This window comes from Melospiza melodia, chromosome 12, assembly GCF_035770615.1.
Source record: "Melospiza melodia melodia isolate bMelMel2 chromosome 12, bMelMel2.pri, whole genome shotgun sequence".
NCBI classification, from domain to species: Eukaryota; Metazoa; Chordata; class Aves; order Passeriformes; family Passerellidae; genus Melospiza; species Melospiza melodia.
In genome coordinates this window covers 25,735,552-25,752,350 of record NC_086205.1, presented here as the reverse complement: position 1 = coordinate 25,752,350, position 16,799 = coordinate 25,735,552, and the positions used below count along the sequence as shown (strand labels likewise).

General features: G+C 40.6%; 1 protein-coding gene across 5 annotated transcripts in view; it reads right to left on the bottom strand.

Annotated features, from left to right (window-relative positions):
* Positions 1-719: 719 nt before the first annotated feature.
* BCHE (butyrylcholinesterase) overlaps positions 720-16,799 on the bottom strand; it is a 49,230-nt gene continuing 33,150 nt past the window's right edge. For all 5 annotated transcript variants that reach the window (XM_063167376.1, XM_063167377.1, XM_063167374.1 and 2 more), the window contains 2 exons: positions 7,503-7,669; positions 720-965 (listed from right to left, as the gene is read on the bottom strand). In XM_063167376.1, the coding sequence (XP_063023446.1) occupies positions 844-965; positions 7,503-7,669 (289 nt within the window). In that variant the 3' untranslated portion in view covers positions 720-843. The remainder of the gene's footprint in view (positions 966-7,502; positions 7,670-16,799) is intronic.

Here is a 16,799-nt window from a genome sequence, read left to right as displayed (position 1 = left end):
CTGTCCCGGGTGTTTCAGTAAATGTTGAGGGGGGTCCCTCAACCAGGAGAAAACTGAGTGGGCAAAAAAGAAATCATAATTGGAGTTTGCCTCCATAGGAAGGACTTTTCCCAGCATGCCTGAGCTGGAAAGGTGTGAATTCATTATTTGTGAGTCCGTAATTCTTTACTCCTTAAAAAATGGGAATTATGGGGAAGGTGTTGGCTTTTCCAGCTTATTTCACTGTAGCACTTGATTTAGATTTTCAATACAAATCTTCTCCTGCCATGGCTTTGTCCACATATTTGGCCAGAAAGAAGCTCTGATTCCCACTTTTATGGCAGTCTTAAAACTTTTTGGTCTAACAAGGAAATATTGCCTGGTGCGTCCAGCAAAGTTATTGCGTCTTTATGTTTATGTTGATGAAATTATGTCTGAAACAAGGCTTGAGTGAGGTGGCATTGCAGTTAAAGATTAAATCTGATTGTGCTCTGCATGGCAATGCTGTAAAACTGCTATTTCTGTTTTAAATAAAATCCATTTTCCCCTAAAAGATTGCATTGTTTCTTTGAAGGGTGAGTTTAAGCAGCCAGTGTTTATAGGAATATGTACACCATTAATCTCCAGCCTTTAATCTCTGCAGTCCTACTTAACCCAGGGAGGCTTCAAAGGGTGTGGGTGCCTTATATTTTTATATTGAGAGAGGAGGTAAAATATAAATGAAAGATCTGAAATCAGAGTTGTAGCTGTCATATTTCCTTTTAATCTGCATAATATATTTAATGCTCGGCAGGTTGGGAAGCTACCTGGATATTTGCCTGATGAACAGTTCTAGGGACACACTGGAAAGAGTAAACATATTAATTAGAGACTGCACAGCTCCTTCTTGCTGGTGTAATCATTAAATTGATTTTTCCAGTCTGACATGTAATTGTTCCAGCGATGGAATCCTGCTTTCCACTCTCGTTCTGCTTCATCAATATTTCCTGTAAAACATGAAATGGGTTACATTAATCTAAATTTGAATCTCTTTGTATGCTAATTGAAAAATAATTTTGATTATCAATGTCATCTGCTTCAAATACATTATGGGATGGTCTTTTGCTTCTTTCCTTAAACCTGGAATGACTGAAAATTCAGTGATTAGTATTTTGTCTTTACATCAGAAAGGAAGGAGTGCAAAGATATTATTCTGGCAGGGTAATAAATATACTTTGGATTTTTTAAAATATGTATCTTTGAAATACATTTTAGATAATTCTTCTGTCCATCAAAATCATAATTTTAAAGTCTTTTTTTTTCTTTTTTTATCCTCAACATATTCCTTTGTTTAAATATACCTTGCATTCAAACCCACACACCCTGAAGAATAAATAATGCAAAATGAGAGAGGTGCTTGTAAAGACAAGGTGAAATCACATCTTTGTTTAAGGCAACAACAGGATTTCCATTGTTTTAATGGATTTCAATGGATGTCCAAGACCTCGACCTCCCATGGAACAAATCCCCAAATTTAAAGCATAAAGGGCACAGGTTTGGAGAGGAACACTGTCAGATGTGCACTATGGCAACATGAAACCAACTTCTCTTTTCCTTTTCATCCCCACCTTTAAAGCACTTTCCAAGTAATCCTGAGTCCCAAGGAAACGTTTATTGCCAAATTTGTTATGAGCATGGGAGCAGAGGGTGAGGATGAAAAGAGTCTCAAAAATACAGCATTTCACAGGGTTCCCAGAGTATTTTATGGACAGGGATCCCCTCCCGAAGCCCCAAAAGGTGATTAACACCACGAGAGGAACATCCCAGGCAGCACCAAAATGTGGATAAAACCTGCAGGCTGTACCAGTCACTGCTGCTCATCCCTTTGTACCATCTGTAGAGCTCAGGATAAAGTTCAGAAACCATTGATGATCTGTGGCTGCTCTGTTCATTCTGGACCCAGCTCTGGTGGTGTCCCTCGCTGGCATGGCTCCCTTCCAGAGAAACTTGGGGATGGTGTTCCTGAGGTAAGAACTCCGTGGGTTCTTTATGCTCCTCTGGCTTTTATGTTCTTCTGCTGTTCTTCTTCCCTCCATAAATACACCCCTTCCCCCCTTTTTACGACCTGCCAGCGCTGCAAGTGTAACTGGTGATGTGAAAATGAAATACTTCAGTGTTTTACACATCACTAGAGAGAATATTCGGGGGAGAGAGCTCACTGATTCCGAGATTTAGCTTGGAGAAGCATCCAGTAATTTGGTCGCTTATCTGCAGTTTAGCTCAACGTTTCCAAACCTTTTTGGTCTGGAAATCCAGATGGCAATTTAATGAGACTTTGAAATGAGATTTACTTCTTGGTTCCAGTGAGACCAGAAATAAAACCAGGATATTTTTTTTCTCCGGGAAGTCCTGTACTTTTAAATGCAGTCAAAAAGAAAAGTGTGAAGAACAAATATAGGAAAAAATGTCAATAAATTAACCACATCCTTCTCCCTCAGCTCAAAGTTGTAAATAAGCTTGGTTATAACAGAGATCAAAGGAAAGTTCACATACTTTAAAATTTTCTTTCTGCAGGCCACAACTGCCATTAACACAGAGATGATTTGGAAGTGCTGGTAACAATAAAATCTCATTTTCATTGCTAACTATGTAGATAGAAGTCAGAAACATGGGGACAGAACATGCACAACATTCTGCTTTCCTGACTCTAAGAACTCTCCTTTACACATATTTAATTTAAGGATGTAGTCAGGGTCTCAGGCAAAGCCAAATTTTTCACATTAAGTCAAATGGATTGGTAATTTAGTGTATGAAGCAGTAGCAGTATTATTTGGAGAAAACTGCCTGAACTGTATTTCTCATTTTCTTCTTGATTTTGGGTATCCAGTTCTATTTATTCAGGCAAAACCTCCACTTAAGAATTAAAAAGGAAACTCAAAACCCTCTCTTCTTTAATTATTCAGGTGCAGAGGTATTTCAAATCTGCCCAAAGACACCAAAATATCTCTACCATAGACACATCTTGAATTAAAAGTCACCATTCTGGAGTATAACTTATGGGGCTTTTCAGTCCTTTTTAAAGATTATGGTGAACAAGTGAGCCAGCTAGAGAAAGAAGACATCAAAAAATTCAGAGGAGCCACCATTATGGAACTAAAAGACAAAAGGGGGATGGAAACCACTGAAATAAGAACTTGGATTCCCATTTGTTTGCTTTTCTTCCCCCCAGTGATAAGATCCAAATTGAAGTCACAAGTCAATGCATCCCATTATCGCCAACATCATCAATCTCTGGGAGGCAACCACCCATGACTTAGATGAGCTGGGAGGCAAAAAAGGAAAAGATTAGAGAGTCCAAGCTGACCAATAATTACAGCTCAGAGCACTGGGGGCCTGCAGAGCCAGCTAACAGTGAAAACTGAATTTTCTAGAAGCCGCTGGGGCAATCCCAAACTTCACCTTAATTCCTGTGCAAAGCGCAGTGAGGCTGGGCAGGAGAAAATGGGAGATTCTACAGGCAATGAATCAGTGCTCTGAAAGGCTTCAGTCTAACAGATCAAAATTTAAAAAGGGTTTTTTTTGATTCTTCATCTGGAATTTCCTCTCATTCCATCTCTCCCTTACTTTCGTGGTCTTACAGCAAAGTTAAATTCATCCCCATCCCATCCTTTGAACTGCTGGATGTGCCAATGAAGTGCTAATCTTCATGTTAACACACAGAACCCCATTTAGGATTGGGATAAAGGCCACATAGCTGTTAATTAATAAGGGATGGCAAGTTGGAATTAATTTTTCTGTCCTCAGCACCTCACAATTTCAGGTTTCACAACTGCAGGTTTCTGCAAACCTTCGTTTCTGGGTTCAGTAGTATGATAAATGCCACAGGTTTATGCTGAAGATTCTCATGGTGAGAGTTTCTCCACAAACATCACAAATAATATCTATACTGAATATTCTTTAAATCACACTCTCTGGATATCAAAGCTTTGTTAGACACAGCAGTATATTCATTTTCACGTGTGTTTTTAAGGACTACAAAATCCTCTCTTTTATTTTTTTAGTTCTTCCAGAAGTCAGCAGAGCTCTCAGGGAGATGAGTTATTCCAAGGGCTGTTATCTTCCTTGACATGGAATGAAATGGAAAGAAATCAGATGGTTTAGGCACAGAAAATTTTTACGCATAGGTGCAATGAGTAAAGTCTTTGTTGGGAGGTGTGATAGTATTGGTGAGGTTACCTGTGATTAATTCACATTTCTTCATGTATCCTGCTCTGTGAAAATTTAATTTAATTCTGATGGTGAATTTTATATTTAGCCAATTTTTTAATATTCTTACCACCCTGAGTATCTATCTCTGTAGAATCCAGATATAGGTTGGAGGATCACAGCAAATAAAGTAATTTTTGTTGCTCATTGGTCAAGAGGTTCAACATTTCTCTGCCTCCACATTAAAAAAATCTTTTTATGGTGGTTTTAAAAAGTAATGTATTCATATGGCCAAGCTTGATTTCTTCATAGATGATACATGATCCAGTAATATCAAATAAAATAGAAAAATATGTATTAGGCTCACTAAAATAGTAATGGAGGAGTAAATGGAAAGTTTGGCTGCCTGCAGCGTTCTACAATCAAGAGGAAACGGGCTCATATAAATAGGAAGGGCTTTAGATGCATTAAAGGTTGTGTTGAGGAGCTAAAGTCTAACACAGATCCTTTTATAATTAACAGATGATTGCTCTAAAAGCCACTTAAAAGTCACTTACTGTTTACTGTCCCTCCAGTGTGGTTCTCCCAGCTGCAGCAGCAGCAGAAACCCTTCAGGTTTCAGGCTGGAATGGGAAATGCTGAGTGCCCCCAGCTTGTGCTGGCCTGGGCAGGGAGTGCTCAGGGCCTTGGAAATTGGGGTAAATCCTGTAGGAATTGTGTCTGCCTGGAGCTGAGAGCCCAGGTCTACTTGTCCTGGACACAAAACTCCAGGTTCTGATGGTGAATTTAGTTTTCTAATTGAAACCCGAGGAGAATACCTTGAGAAATCTTCCAAAACCACACAAATCACTCTATAGGTATCAAAGCCATATTTTATATATGGCTGTTACTCTTGTATTACTGGAGAGCCTTATTTTTTCCTTATTATTTTCCTACCCCACAACCATAATAATTTTATTTTTTTAAATCTGATATGATTGCTTGAGGAAAAAGTGAATTTTCTAACAGTAAAGATATATATTTCTCATATATTTAGCTGCCTCAGGGAACTTTTCTTACCCAGCCTGTGATGGGAAGAGGCTGGTTCAGATCCAGGACACATTTGGAGCTGGCCTTTAAAGGCTTTAAAATCCCTCACTGGGTGGCAAGACTTGGGCTAGGAGTGGGTCAGGAATTAGGCAAGGGGGTACCAAGCAAATCCATGGCAAATCCTGATCACTTGATGCCGAAAAATTGTAATTTCTGCAAAATAAGTTGTTTTGATTGTCCTTTTTGGGTTCTACCTGATAGAATTCTACTTTGCCTATCTGAACCCTACTTGAACTTGTAACAATGAGAACATAAAAATTCCTTACTTGTTCCCTGTCATCTTATATCACCTCATGTTAAAGCAACCTTCTTTTCCTAAGAATATTTCAATGAAAGGAGTAATAGAAAGGACAGACTCTCAGAACAAGAGGAAATCTCTGCATTAATGCTGTGCACTGTCCTTTGGGCATAAAAGGAGAGAGAAAATGCGAAATAATATTTCAGTGAAGAGAATTATTGCAATATAAGCTATTATATCACATTTGTACACAGGATTTCAAAGGGTTTTCTGTCAGAACTGGATAATATTGTACAGGGAACATAATGGAAATACTGTTTTTATTACTGCAATGTTTCAAGGACTGACAGATGATACAAGACAAGGCAGTGCCACTTGTTGACAACATCCTTGCCTCAGTTCTATATTTGGATCCAGACACGACGATTCTTCTCTTTTTGCTCAGAATACGCTCGCGAATTCCTTTTAATTAAATTATGTAAATTGACGCTGCCAATTACCCGATGTGGCACGGTGATGAATTCATGTCTGCTGGCAGGTCCTGAGCGCTGCTCCATCATCCCTCACCCCAGAGGAGCAGGCAGAGCTCTCCTCTCCCCCAGGATGAGTTGGACTCTGGTGCTCTGCTCCACGCAGGCTTAGCTAAGCTCAGCCCATTTGTAGGATCCGCATTTTCCCCAGGGTTCCCCAGCCAGGTTAAAGGAATATGTTAAAAGAGTTCAGTTCTCCTGGCTCAGCACAAAGTTGTCAGAATCTTTGAAACCTCCCCGAAATCCACCCGTAATTGGGAAAGCTGTGATTTTGAAATCACACAGTAGGCTTCATAAATTATTCATTTTACCTACTGATTTCGTGTCTCTTGATTTAATTGAAAAACATCTGTTGAATTGAGAGGGGATAAAAGTTGAGCCATAATACAGTCACAGACTCAAATGAGGAGGGAATAAATTATTTCAGAAGGAATCATCTGTGCACCATGACAGTTTACATATTTTTAAGGCTTACGTGTTTTTAAGAGGAGCATTCATACTGAGTCTTAGAGAAAGATTTTAAATTACTAATTAACATCTTAAAAGTGTATCTCATTTTTGAAACAAGACTTTCCCTCAGTCAAGCTGCAGAATGTGATGCCAGAGCTGCAAAATCACTTTATAAAATCAATTCCTTTTGAAATCCAGAGCACAGAGGCTTCATCTATTGCTGGGCTTTGGTAAAACAGGGCTATGGGGTCTTGGAAAAACTTGGATCTTCTTTGTTCAACTGATCCTAAAGTTTCAAACAATTATACTTTTCCTGGCAGTGAAATCTCATAAATCCATTGTAGACATGGCCAGGCACAAATCAGTTCTGTTTTCCATAGCAAATCCTGCAGGCTCTGGGCTCTCAGCAATGACACTCCAGAAATAAAACACAGGGCTCTCACGTGAGCTGGAAACCAGAATCCCCTCTTGGCAGTGCACTTCATATCCTCAGGGGATCAGTTGCATAAAATAGAATCCCATAAATAATAGATAATATAATCCAAATATAACATCCTGTAACGTCCCACAGTTTATACAGAACATCTGAAGCCTCCAGAGCTCCCAGTGCAAACCCTCCTTTAGCACTGATATTCCTGCTCGCTCCAGCACCCAGGAACCCTGGCGGCACCAAAACTCTTTCAGGGGGCACCCAAGAACAGAGGTTTCAGCACTCAGGGTCTCACAGTGTGGCCGCATCTGGATTTTGGGACAGGAAAACTCCGTATCACAAAGCCCTGGCCCTTGGTGCGTGCCCAGGCTTTGTGCTGGTACAAAACAGGGTGGAGACCCCAAAGCCAGAAGGACAGGGCTGGGGTCCCCCCTCAGCACAGCACGGACAGCTCAATCCAGCACCAGTTCAGTTCCACCCAAATGGACATCTCAGTTACGAACAGGAACAGGAAGATCCGAACTCAGTTATCACATTGACATCCCGCAAATGGTCCTTGCATGAAAGTTTTGTATAAAAGCATCTAGGAAAGAATTGTTACCTGTCATTTCCATCACTTTGGGGAAAAAGTGTTTCCAGAACCGACAGTGCTGAGCTCGTGGCTTTGTCAGTACCTCAGAAGTGTTGGTGTTCAGTGTCAAATATTTCTGGTCAGCACTAGTGAAGACTGGCCATTTTATTCCATTAGTTGGGGTCCCATTTGGAGATCTAAATGAGAAAATAAACACTCCATTTAGAATGATAAACCACCTCAGCACACAACAAAGCATGATTTGGGTTTATTTAATAGTTGTTCAGCTTAAGTGTGTTAGTTTGGGATGACTGATGTGTTCTTTTGGAAGTAACAGGGGGAAAAAGCCAGATAAATTTCATTCACCCTCATTTGAAGGGAAAAAAAATCCCCTTTTTGAGGTGTTCTGGGTTCATCAAAAGGAATAACTTAATAAATTATCACATTCAAGCAACTTTTTGAATCTGGAGATTTTCACAGGAGCTGTGAATTATTAGGGATGACTCTAGAACTACCCAGCCTGCCAGTCTGAGAGGTTGAGTGGTTTGTGTCTTAGTTTGAATGCCTTTGATCCCTTTAGCTGGACAAACAGATTGGAGTAAATGACTGGGATAAACATGCAAGTAAGGGTAGAAATAATGTCTAAACTGAGATAGGATCTGTGCTGAGAGAGAGAACAATTATTCCTCATTAAGAAGGAACTCTCATCCTGGAGGTGTGCTGAGTCCTGTTTGTGGAGGGCCAAATGGGAACAATCTGAATTCTTGTGGAAACTGGGAAGAGGTACAGAGGGCTTGACCCTTATAAAACCAGCTCTGCATGTGAAAGGAGCACAGCTGTTGGTATTAAAAGAGTTGTGATAAATATTTATGATACAACAGAATTCTAAAGGCTCTAAGGACAGGAATCCAGATTTCACCTCCAGAAATGACAAAATCTGTATGAGGGGAAAAATGGTTTAAATGTGTAGGAAAACAACAAAATGGGCAGTGTTACATTAGGGAACAAACAAAGCAGAACATGAATTTTAGAATAAGTAGATTTGTATTTCAAACAGTCACTCATCTCCATTAGCTCAGAGGAGGTTAAGAACAGAAATTAAACATTTTATCTCAGTGCAAGCACAAGGAGCCATTTTCTTTCCTGGAAGCTGACATCAAGGAATCTGGGATTTAGGGCAGAGCAACAGTAAGTGGTGGTTCTTGGTGGGTAAATTAACTCTGAGCTGAGTTCATTTGGTTCTCTCTGCTTTGCTTTTCACCAGGACTCCTGCTGGAAAGCAGAAGGCAAAGAGGAGTCCAGGGAGTGGAGCCCATTTGGGTTCTGCTTCCCAATAGAGGGAACAAGGCAAGAGGGGTGGGGGCGAGCACCCAGAGCACAAGATGCTGAAGAAATATCGATATTTCTCATTTAATTCTGAATTAATCAATTTTTCAGCCCATGTTTTTGTGTTCTGGGGTCTTTGGCATTGGCTGCTTCAAGAACAAGTGTTGGAATAAAAGCTTCAGGCTGTCATTTCCTGACCTGCTTCCTTCTTCACTGATTTTGCCTGACTAATTCAGCACTGATTAACCCATGGCACCTTTTTTGAGTGCACATTTATTCGTGGCTCCTGAGAATGATGACTTAAGCAGAGCTGACTTGCACTTCAGTTCAAGATCAGGATGCTAATGGTGCTGTCAGTATTCATTTAACAGCTTTTATGCTATGAAATAAATCATGACATCCCACATTATAATTTACAGGTGTGTGGGGGGATTACACAATGCCTCGATAGCTACAGATGTATTTTACTAAAAAATGATTGAAAGAACTGTCAGGTGAACACAGCACTTTGAAGCCCGTGAACTTGCTGATTATGACAATCTCTGCATTTCTAGGAAGTTTACTGTTCAAAGAAATGCCCAGTAATTTCCTTCTTGGCTTTAATATTGAAAATTTCCCAAGTTAAAAAGCAGCTCCCAGTCAGAGCAAAAGGGAGATCACAGGAGTATAATTTGGAACAAGTTATGATTATAACCTTGTTGTTCCCTCACAATTACTGCTCATTCCTTCTTACTAATAACTTCATGATGAGAATTGCAGTGCCCAGAATAGGCTGTAAAATTCCCTGTTCTTTGCACCAAATTCAAGGTCTAATAATATTCATACAGAACAGTGGGGGTGTGGTGGGAATACCTTCAGTGAGCAGACAGGAATGCAATACCCTGCACAAACCTGTCGCTGCCCATTTAGGTTTGGATGGACAATCTTTGGTGATCGATTACAGGAACTTGTTTGTACTGAAAAAATAAAGATCCATTTGCATGGAAACCTCCATTCTATCATCTTTTATCAATGCCTTAATCCTCTGCACTTTCATCTTCTGGTATTGCTTAATCACCTCTGCCTCAGTAATTCCAGTTTTGCCACTTCAATGCTGGCACTGGAGCCTGATGGTGTGTCATGAAAAGGCTTTGGGCTGTGCACCTTCAGGACAGGCCTCTATTTCATGGTTTTATCTGGTCAAATCACCTTTCTTGGACAAGATTTATTCAGAGAAGGCCTTAATTTTGTTTGGAGAAAATCATCAAATGGTATGGCTTGGAAGGGAAGTTGGAAGATCCAACCTCCTGAAATGAGCATGGACATCTTCAGTTGTACCAGGAATATGAGCTTCACTGAAGATCTTAGAAAGAATCTTTTTCCTTTTCTACCCTTTTTACCATTTGCAGGAGCAAGTCCTAAGGCAATGAAGAAATGCAATTCTTTGAACTGCTCCCAGAAAAGAAACCCGAGGCAGAAAAACGAAACAAAACAAAACAAAACAAAACACAACAAAACAAAACAAAGCAAAACAAACCAAAGCAAAACACAAACTCAAACCACCTGTGTTTAAACTCTGGTGTAAACAGAATTTGTCTCATTCCTGCAGCTATGTTTGCTCTTTGCATATGCCCTGAAATTATAAGCTGGATTCTCTCTACTCTGTCAGTGGCACAGCAGCTCATTTATAGTAAATTATTTTGTTAAGATATGTTTTTAAGTGGAAGTTTCTTCATTGTATTTGTTGTTACTTAGATCAGGTTCTTCCTCCTTTGGGTTTTTCCATCCACAATTGCCAATAACTTCTAGTTTTCGAGATTAATTTATAGCAAGTGTACTAAATTTGATATAGGCGTGAAGAGGGTTTTGAAGAGCTTATTCACCAATCATTTCTCTGTATTTAATATTCATCTTCAGCAACTTTAGAAACAGAAAGTTAATTTCATTCCAATGGAAAATGCAACATGAACAGAGCTCTGTTAATCATAATAAACATACATACATTACCATTCTCATTAATATGATCAATATAGCCTGAGAAACAATACCAGCTCACTGCATTTTTATTAATATTCACACTGCATTACCTTTACAAATGGTTTATCATACAGACACACAAAAATATGTAATTCATCATCTAACTGCTTTTGGTAAACATTCAGGATATAAAGCACCTGGAAAATGTCCCCTTTATTTTTGGGAGCAACTTCTGAACAGTGAAAAGTCATGGACTGAATTCCATCATTACCACATAGAGGTTATTCTTTTGTAGTGGTAAATTGTACTTTGAAAAAGTCCAGAATGGCAAATATTCTCTGCTAACCCTCCTGAAAGCATGTTTAGAGTGCTTTAGGATTTACTTTTGTAAAACAAGTGTCCTACAGTGTAGCTTAGACTGTCCCAAGCTTTCACCATGCTCCTGTTTGTGACTTATATTGTGGGTTTCTCCAGAGGACAAGAAAAACAACCCCACATCTCAGTGCCCACTAAGATGAATGAAAACTAATGACAATTCTGCTTCACCTTGTGCCTTCCCTGTGCAGAAGGAATTGACATCCAAGGGAGGCCTGTCCCTCCCAGTGTGAGTGGATTGGCTTCACCCTGGTTGGAATTGCTGCTGCTCCTTTCCAATTTGGCCCCTTTTCTTTTAAAAGCTGGTTTAAAGGCAGCAGAGAGGGAATGTGAATCCCTTTCATTGGCTTTTGTGATTCCTGGTGGCTGTGGGGCAGCACTGGCAATCAGCTGGTTTCCATGGGATGGTATTTTATGAAGTGTTTCCATGGGCACAAGAAAAACGGGAGGGGGAATGGCCTTGGAGGGAATGCAACAGCAAAAAAATAACCCCAACTCCTGCAGGTTTCCTGCAGCTGCAGTGCAAAACCTCTGAGAATGATGGAAACAGTCAGTTCAGCATCAAACAAGATGGACAACATAAAGGTTTCACCCCAAGGGTAGCTCTGGGAGTAAGGGCTGCTCCTGCACATCTGATGGTTGGATGATCTTCAAGGTCTAAACCAAACAGATGAACCTTTCTTTTTATTGCCTTTCCTTCCCCTCACATTTTGGAAGGAAACATTTTGTTGTTGATGAGGAGCTCCAGGCCCTCCTGTGCTGCCCAAGTCCCACTCCAGAGGGGAGGGAAATGTTTGTGGCATTAGCCAGGCCAGCACAGCCAGGTGTCTTACATGATTCCTGAAGGCCAGGATGGGTGATATTGATACCTATGCTCATTTTCCCCTTGCAGCACACTGCCCGCCAGGTTAATCTCAATTTGGGGGGCTGGTGTGGTCCCTGGGGGGATGATGGGGTAGTGACGGCAGATTTTGTAAGGCTTTGCTTGGATGGCACCATGGATGTGAGAAAATAGTGACGGGTTTCTGAAAATATAAGTCATTACACATTTCTCATATAATTGATTTAAATTATCATATAATTGAAATTAGAAAATTTCCTCATATAATTGTTCCTTAATAAGGTGCAAAAATCCTGATTTTGTGGCATTTGAGCCTTACTGAGATTGCCACAGTAGGAAAGCAAGGGCTGCTCTGACGAGCACCACGAGTCTGAGGGATGTGCAGGCTTGGATCCTTCCAACTCCCTTTGTAATCAGCTGGTTCTGGGAAGTTCATTATACCCTGCTGTGCTCAGTTCTCACTCTCACATCACACACACGAGTCCATAATCCAGTGACTGCAAAGTGTCCCTGAGCCAGAGGGAAACTGCTTTGCAAGTCCTAGCCTGGGTAAATATTATTCCTTCTGCTGATCCCTGAAGAAAGCAGCAGGATCCAGCTGGCAGAGTCCTTAACTGAGAGAAACTGGAGAAGAACCTTTGCAGCCAGGCTTTCTTACACCTTCACAGGCTAAATAAAGCTCAGCATATTCCTCCCAGATTCCAGCCTGGACACAGCAGCTGCCTGTTTAAATGCCTTCAACTATAAATTATCGTGGGATGTGATATTATATATCAGTTTCAGGAAATGAAGCAACAAGCTGATATTCCTTTTATTCTTGGAGGGGTTTTTTTGTTTTTTTGGGTTTTTTTTTTTTTTTTTGTGCTATTTGCTATTATGTTTTTTGTCTTGTGTTCTGCTCCAAAGAGCCTCATGGAGCACCCATTGAGTTGAAGCAATTCCTGCTCGTGCATGTCATAAATTCCTGCTGTACACAAGGCAGGCCTCAAGGTGTTGGTCATAAATAATGGAGTATTTGAGACGTTCAGATGCAGGATGTTCTGCCTCAGCTCTTTGCTGAGTGTTTAGTATTTATATGGCTTTTGGATAGACATGAGAGAGGCAACACTGCAGCTTAGTCCTTTAAGCTGAAGGAACAATTTTACCTCTTTTTTTTCCCCCCAATGTTCCTGCAAAGTGTTTCGTGAGATCCTTCTGCCCTTTTGTGTGGTATCAATTTCAGCTTTCAAAGGCCACTTTTCAAAGCTGCTATTTCTTAACAGTCCTGGCTGCAGGATGACATCAAATGGAACTATAGCTTTTAGTGTTAACTTGTTGAAAAGGGATATTGGGAAATGGAAGAAGGTCCTGAACCCCACTGAGACCTTGCAGGAGGAAGGACCTTCCCTAACAGGTAAGTAAAGAGAGAGTAGATAGGAAGGTATGTGGCACTTGGCCTTTTAGTCATCCTCTGGGGCTGTTTTATGCCCTCTGCCACCCCTCTTCCTCCTCATGACCTGGAAAACCACGAATTTACACAATATCTTAACTAGAATTACTCCCTGGAACAAACCAGGGTTTCATCAGAAACAAAAAAAAAAAAAAAAAAAAAAAAAAAAAGAGGGTAGGGAAGAGAATAATGTTTTTATAGCCATAAAACTATTAATACTGTGTTTTAAATTCCCACTGTCTTTGGTAAAATTTGTCAGCCCAGCTGGTTCTGAGAAAGAGTAAACACTGTGCTCATGGATATTATTGCTGGTTCCATTCCTTCCCTTCCCTGCCATTAATAAAGTTCATCCCAGGCACTCAGAAATTGTTGGATAAATGTGTTCAATGCTTTTCTTATCTCGAGAGACTAAATTTGCAATTGAGACTGTGTATTTGATACTATGCCAGGATATGATATTTGAGATTTGTTTTCAATGGAAATTGCCCTAATCATGATTTATTTTCAGGATGGATGCTCCACAGAGCCCTGCACCAACCAAAACCCTCTGGATTCGTTGTGTCCTGATGGATTTCATCACAGTGGCATTTTTCTTTATATTTTCTACTACTGTTTTATTTCTGCGAGTGGGAGGAAGTGCATGAGTCACAAACTTTCATGACCATATAATATAGGCCAAATTGAGCAGTCCTAAAAATGAAACTATTGGGTAGTTTTCAGGAGGGGGAATTTGTGTTGCTGCTTCATCAGAAACTGAACCACTGCAGGATCGTGTTTGGAAATGTAAGCAAGAAAATAGAGTGCTCTCAACCTTCTCCCCTAATATTTAATAATAATAATGATGATAATAATATTTTCTTATTGTATAAATTCATTATAGGTTTGACATTTACTAGTGGAAGTTACATATGACTTCCTTTGATAAGGAAATTTGAATTATGTCCCATTCTTGTAAATTCTTCTGAGTCTCTGCTTTGAGCTGCAGCAAGAGGGAGATCTCCAAGTACCAACACATGGACTGGGAGCATGGAAGTGTTGCTCTTAAGGAGAAACAATATGAGAAGAGAGGAGGAACCTGTTTAAAGTTCTTCTCTTTCAAAATTGAGAGGGTTTTGTGGAAATTATTATATGCAGACTACTTTCTTGCCAGGAAAAAACAGCTGTTAAACGTCTGAGCACTGCCAGTTGTACAGAAAATCCACTTGGAGGTTGCACCATGAATAAGACCCATGAGAGGCAGATATTTAAGAGTTCATTAAAATGAAAAGCTTTGTTAGAATTTAAAAAAAAAAAATCACTGTTTTTAAACATCTGTTCCTGTAGGAAGGGGACACATTTGAGGTAGTGCTCTTTAGGGTTTGCATTTTTTGAAATTAAGAAATTCTCTTAAGTTCCTGCAAGGAAAGGTAGAGGGCACAGAAGTGTCTGGGGAAGCAGAGAATGTCACCTTTCAATTTGATATTATGAAACTGTGTAGTATCACCAACTGCCAGCACAAAATACCCAATTTCTACCAACACGGCTTCAAGTTCTTGGGGACAGAATCTCCCAAATCCCAACACTGAATTTCTAACTACATTTCCCCACCACCGCCTTCCCCTGCAGCTGATTGAAAAGAGAATTAAACACCACATTGAGCTCCCTTCAAAAATGTGGTGTTAGGTAACCTCTGCTGCTCCTCATTTCCTCTCCTCTCGCCTCTGCCCCTTCCCTGGAACAGCCAATCTCTGGCGTTGGGGACTAAATTAAAATGTGCACTGGGAGGTTTCCATTCCTCCCCTGGAACTTCTCAGCGTCCCTTCAGATCAGTGTTCCAGAACCACCTGGAAAAATGGGGTTTGCAGACCTTTCCAGCTCCCATTTCTGCCTCCTGGTGATGAAACAGGGACGAAGCTGCAGGAAAGCAGCACGGAAGAAGAGTGGCCCTCAAAAAGGGGATTAACTGAGGGTGAGCAAACATTAATTAGAATTTCTCAGTGCCTTTTCGGACTGTGTGTTTACACGCCTGTAAAATACATTCTCTCTGAAGTGCCTGGCTTTATATGTGAAGCAAATACAACTCATAATAAGTCCATGTGTGCCCTTCCTTCATTTCTCTGTTCTCTGGTTTGTTCTCCCCCTGCAAGTCTTTCAGACATTTTCTGCTCTCACATTTCAATCTCTTTTTTGTTCTCTCCCTTTTGTGCATTTCTTGGTCACCTGATGTCTTGCAGCAGCTATATTTCCCTCTCTTGCTTTCTCATTTTCCTTACTTCCCACCAGACACTAAATTATTTACATCCAACTTTCCCACTCCCACTCCCAAATTTGAAGTGGCAATCATGCCATGGTTTTATTTCACTCTTGAAACGTTTCTTTCTCTTCACGCCCCTCCTTTCCCCAGAATGTGTCTGTGTAGACTCCTTGCCAGGCCCTTGAAACTCTGGCTTGTCACCATCATATTTTCTGGAAAAATTCCCTTGCCCAGGATTTCTCTCCTGGGAAGCTGAGAAGCCTCAGAGAAAAAGGAAAACAATCTTATCTCATTTGCTTCTCCTGTGCTTTGCTGCTTTGAAATGTGGTTTGGACATTGTTTACCAATAGGTGATTGTTTCATTGGTTCCATGTGAATTGTTTTTACTTAATGACCAATCACCCTCCAGCTGTGTTGGGGCTCTGGAGAGAGTAATGAGTTTTTCATTATTATCTTTTACCTTCTGTAAGTATCCTTTCTCTATTCCTTAGTATAGTTATAGTATAGCATTCTTTAATATAATATAACATCATAAAATAACGAGTTAGCCTTCTAAAAACATGGAGTCAGATTCATAATTTCCTTCCAATGATAGGGACCTCAGAAAATACCACACCTAACTCTCCAATAGAGGCTCTTCAACCCATCTCACTTAATGAGGAAAGGCAGAGCCACATCCAAGATTTGGATCCATAAAATCAAAGAATTAGGTTGGAAAAGACCTCCAGGATCCTTAAGTCCAGCTTCTGACCCAGCACTGCCAAGGTCACCACTGTCCCACGTCCCCAAGTGCCACATCCACACGGATTTTAAATCCCTCAAGGGATGGGGACTGTACCACAGTCCTGGGCAGATTTACCAGGGCATTTTCCAGCTCCCTCAGCCTCTCCTGGTGCTCCAGACCATCCCCAGCTCCATTCCTCCCTCCAGCCCCTCAGATCTCCCTCTCTTCCAGGGCCTGGTTCTCCTTGCTCAGCCCCAAGCCACCACTGATGGTTTTGATCCCACAGTCTTTGACAATTTAATTTGAGCTTCCCCTGCTCCACAAAGCACTGCCAGAGTTCTCTCCCAGGCCATCCTCTGCATTGCAGCTCTAGGTTTAAGTTTTGCTCTCACTCAAAGGCTCCTACAATATTTGGACATTTCCTTAATAGATGTTCTCATCTC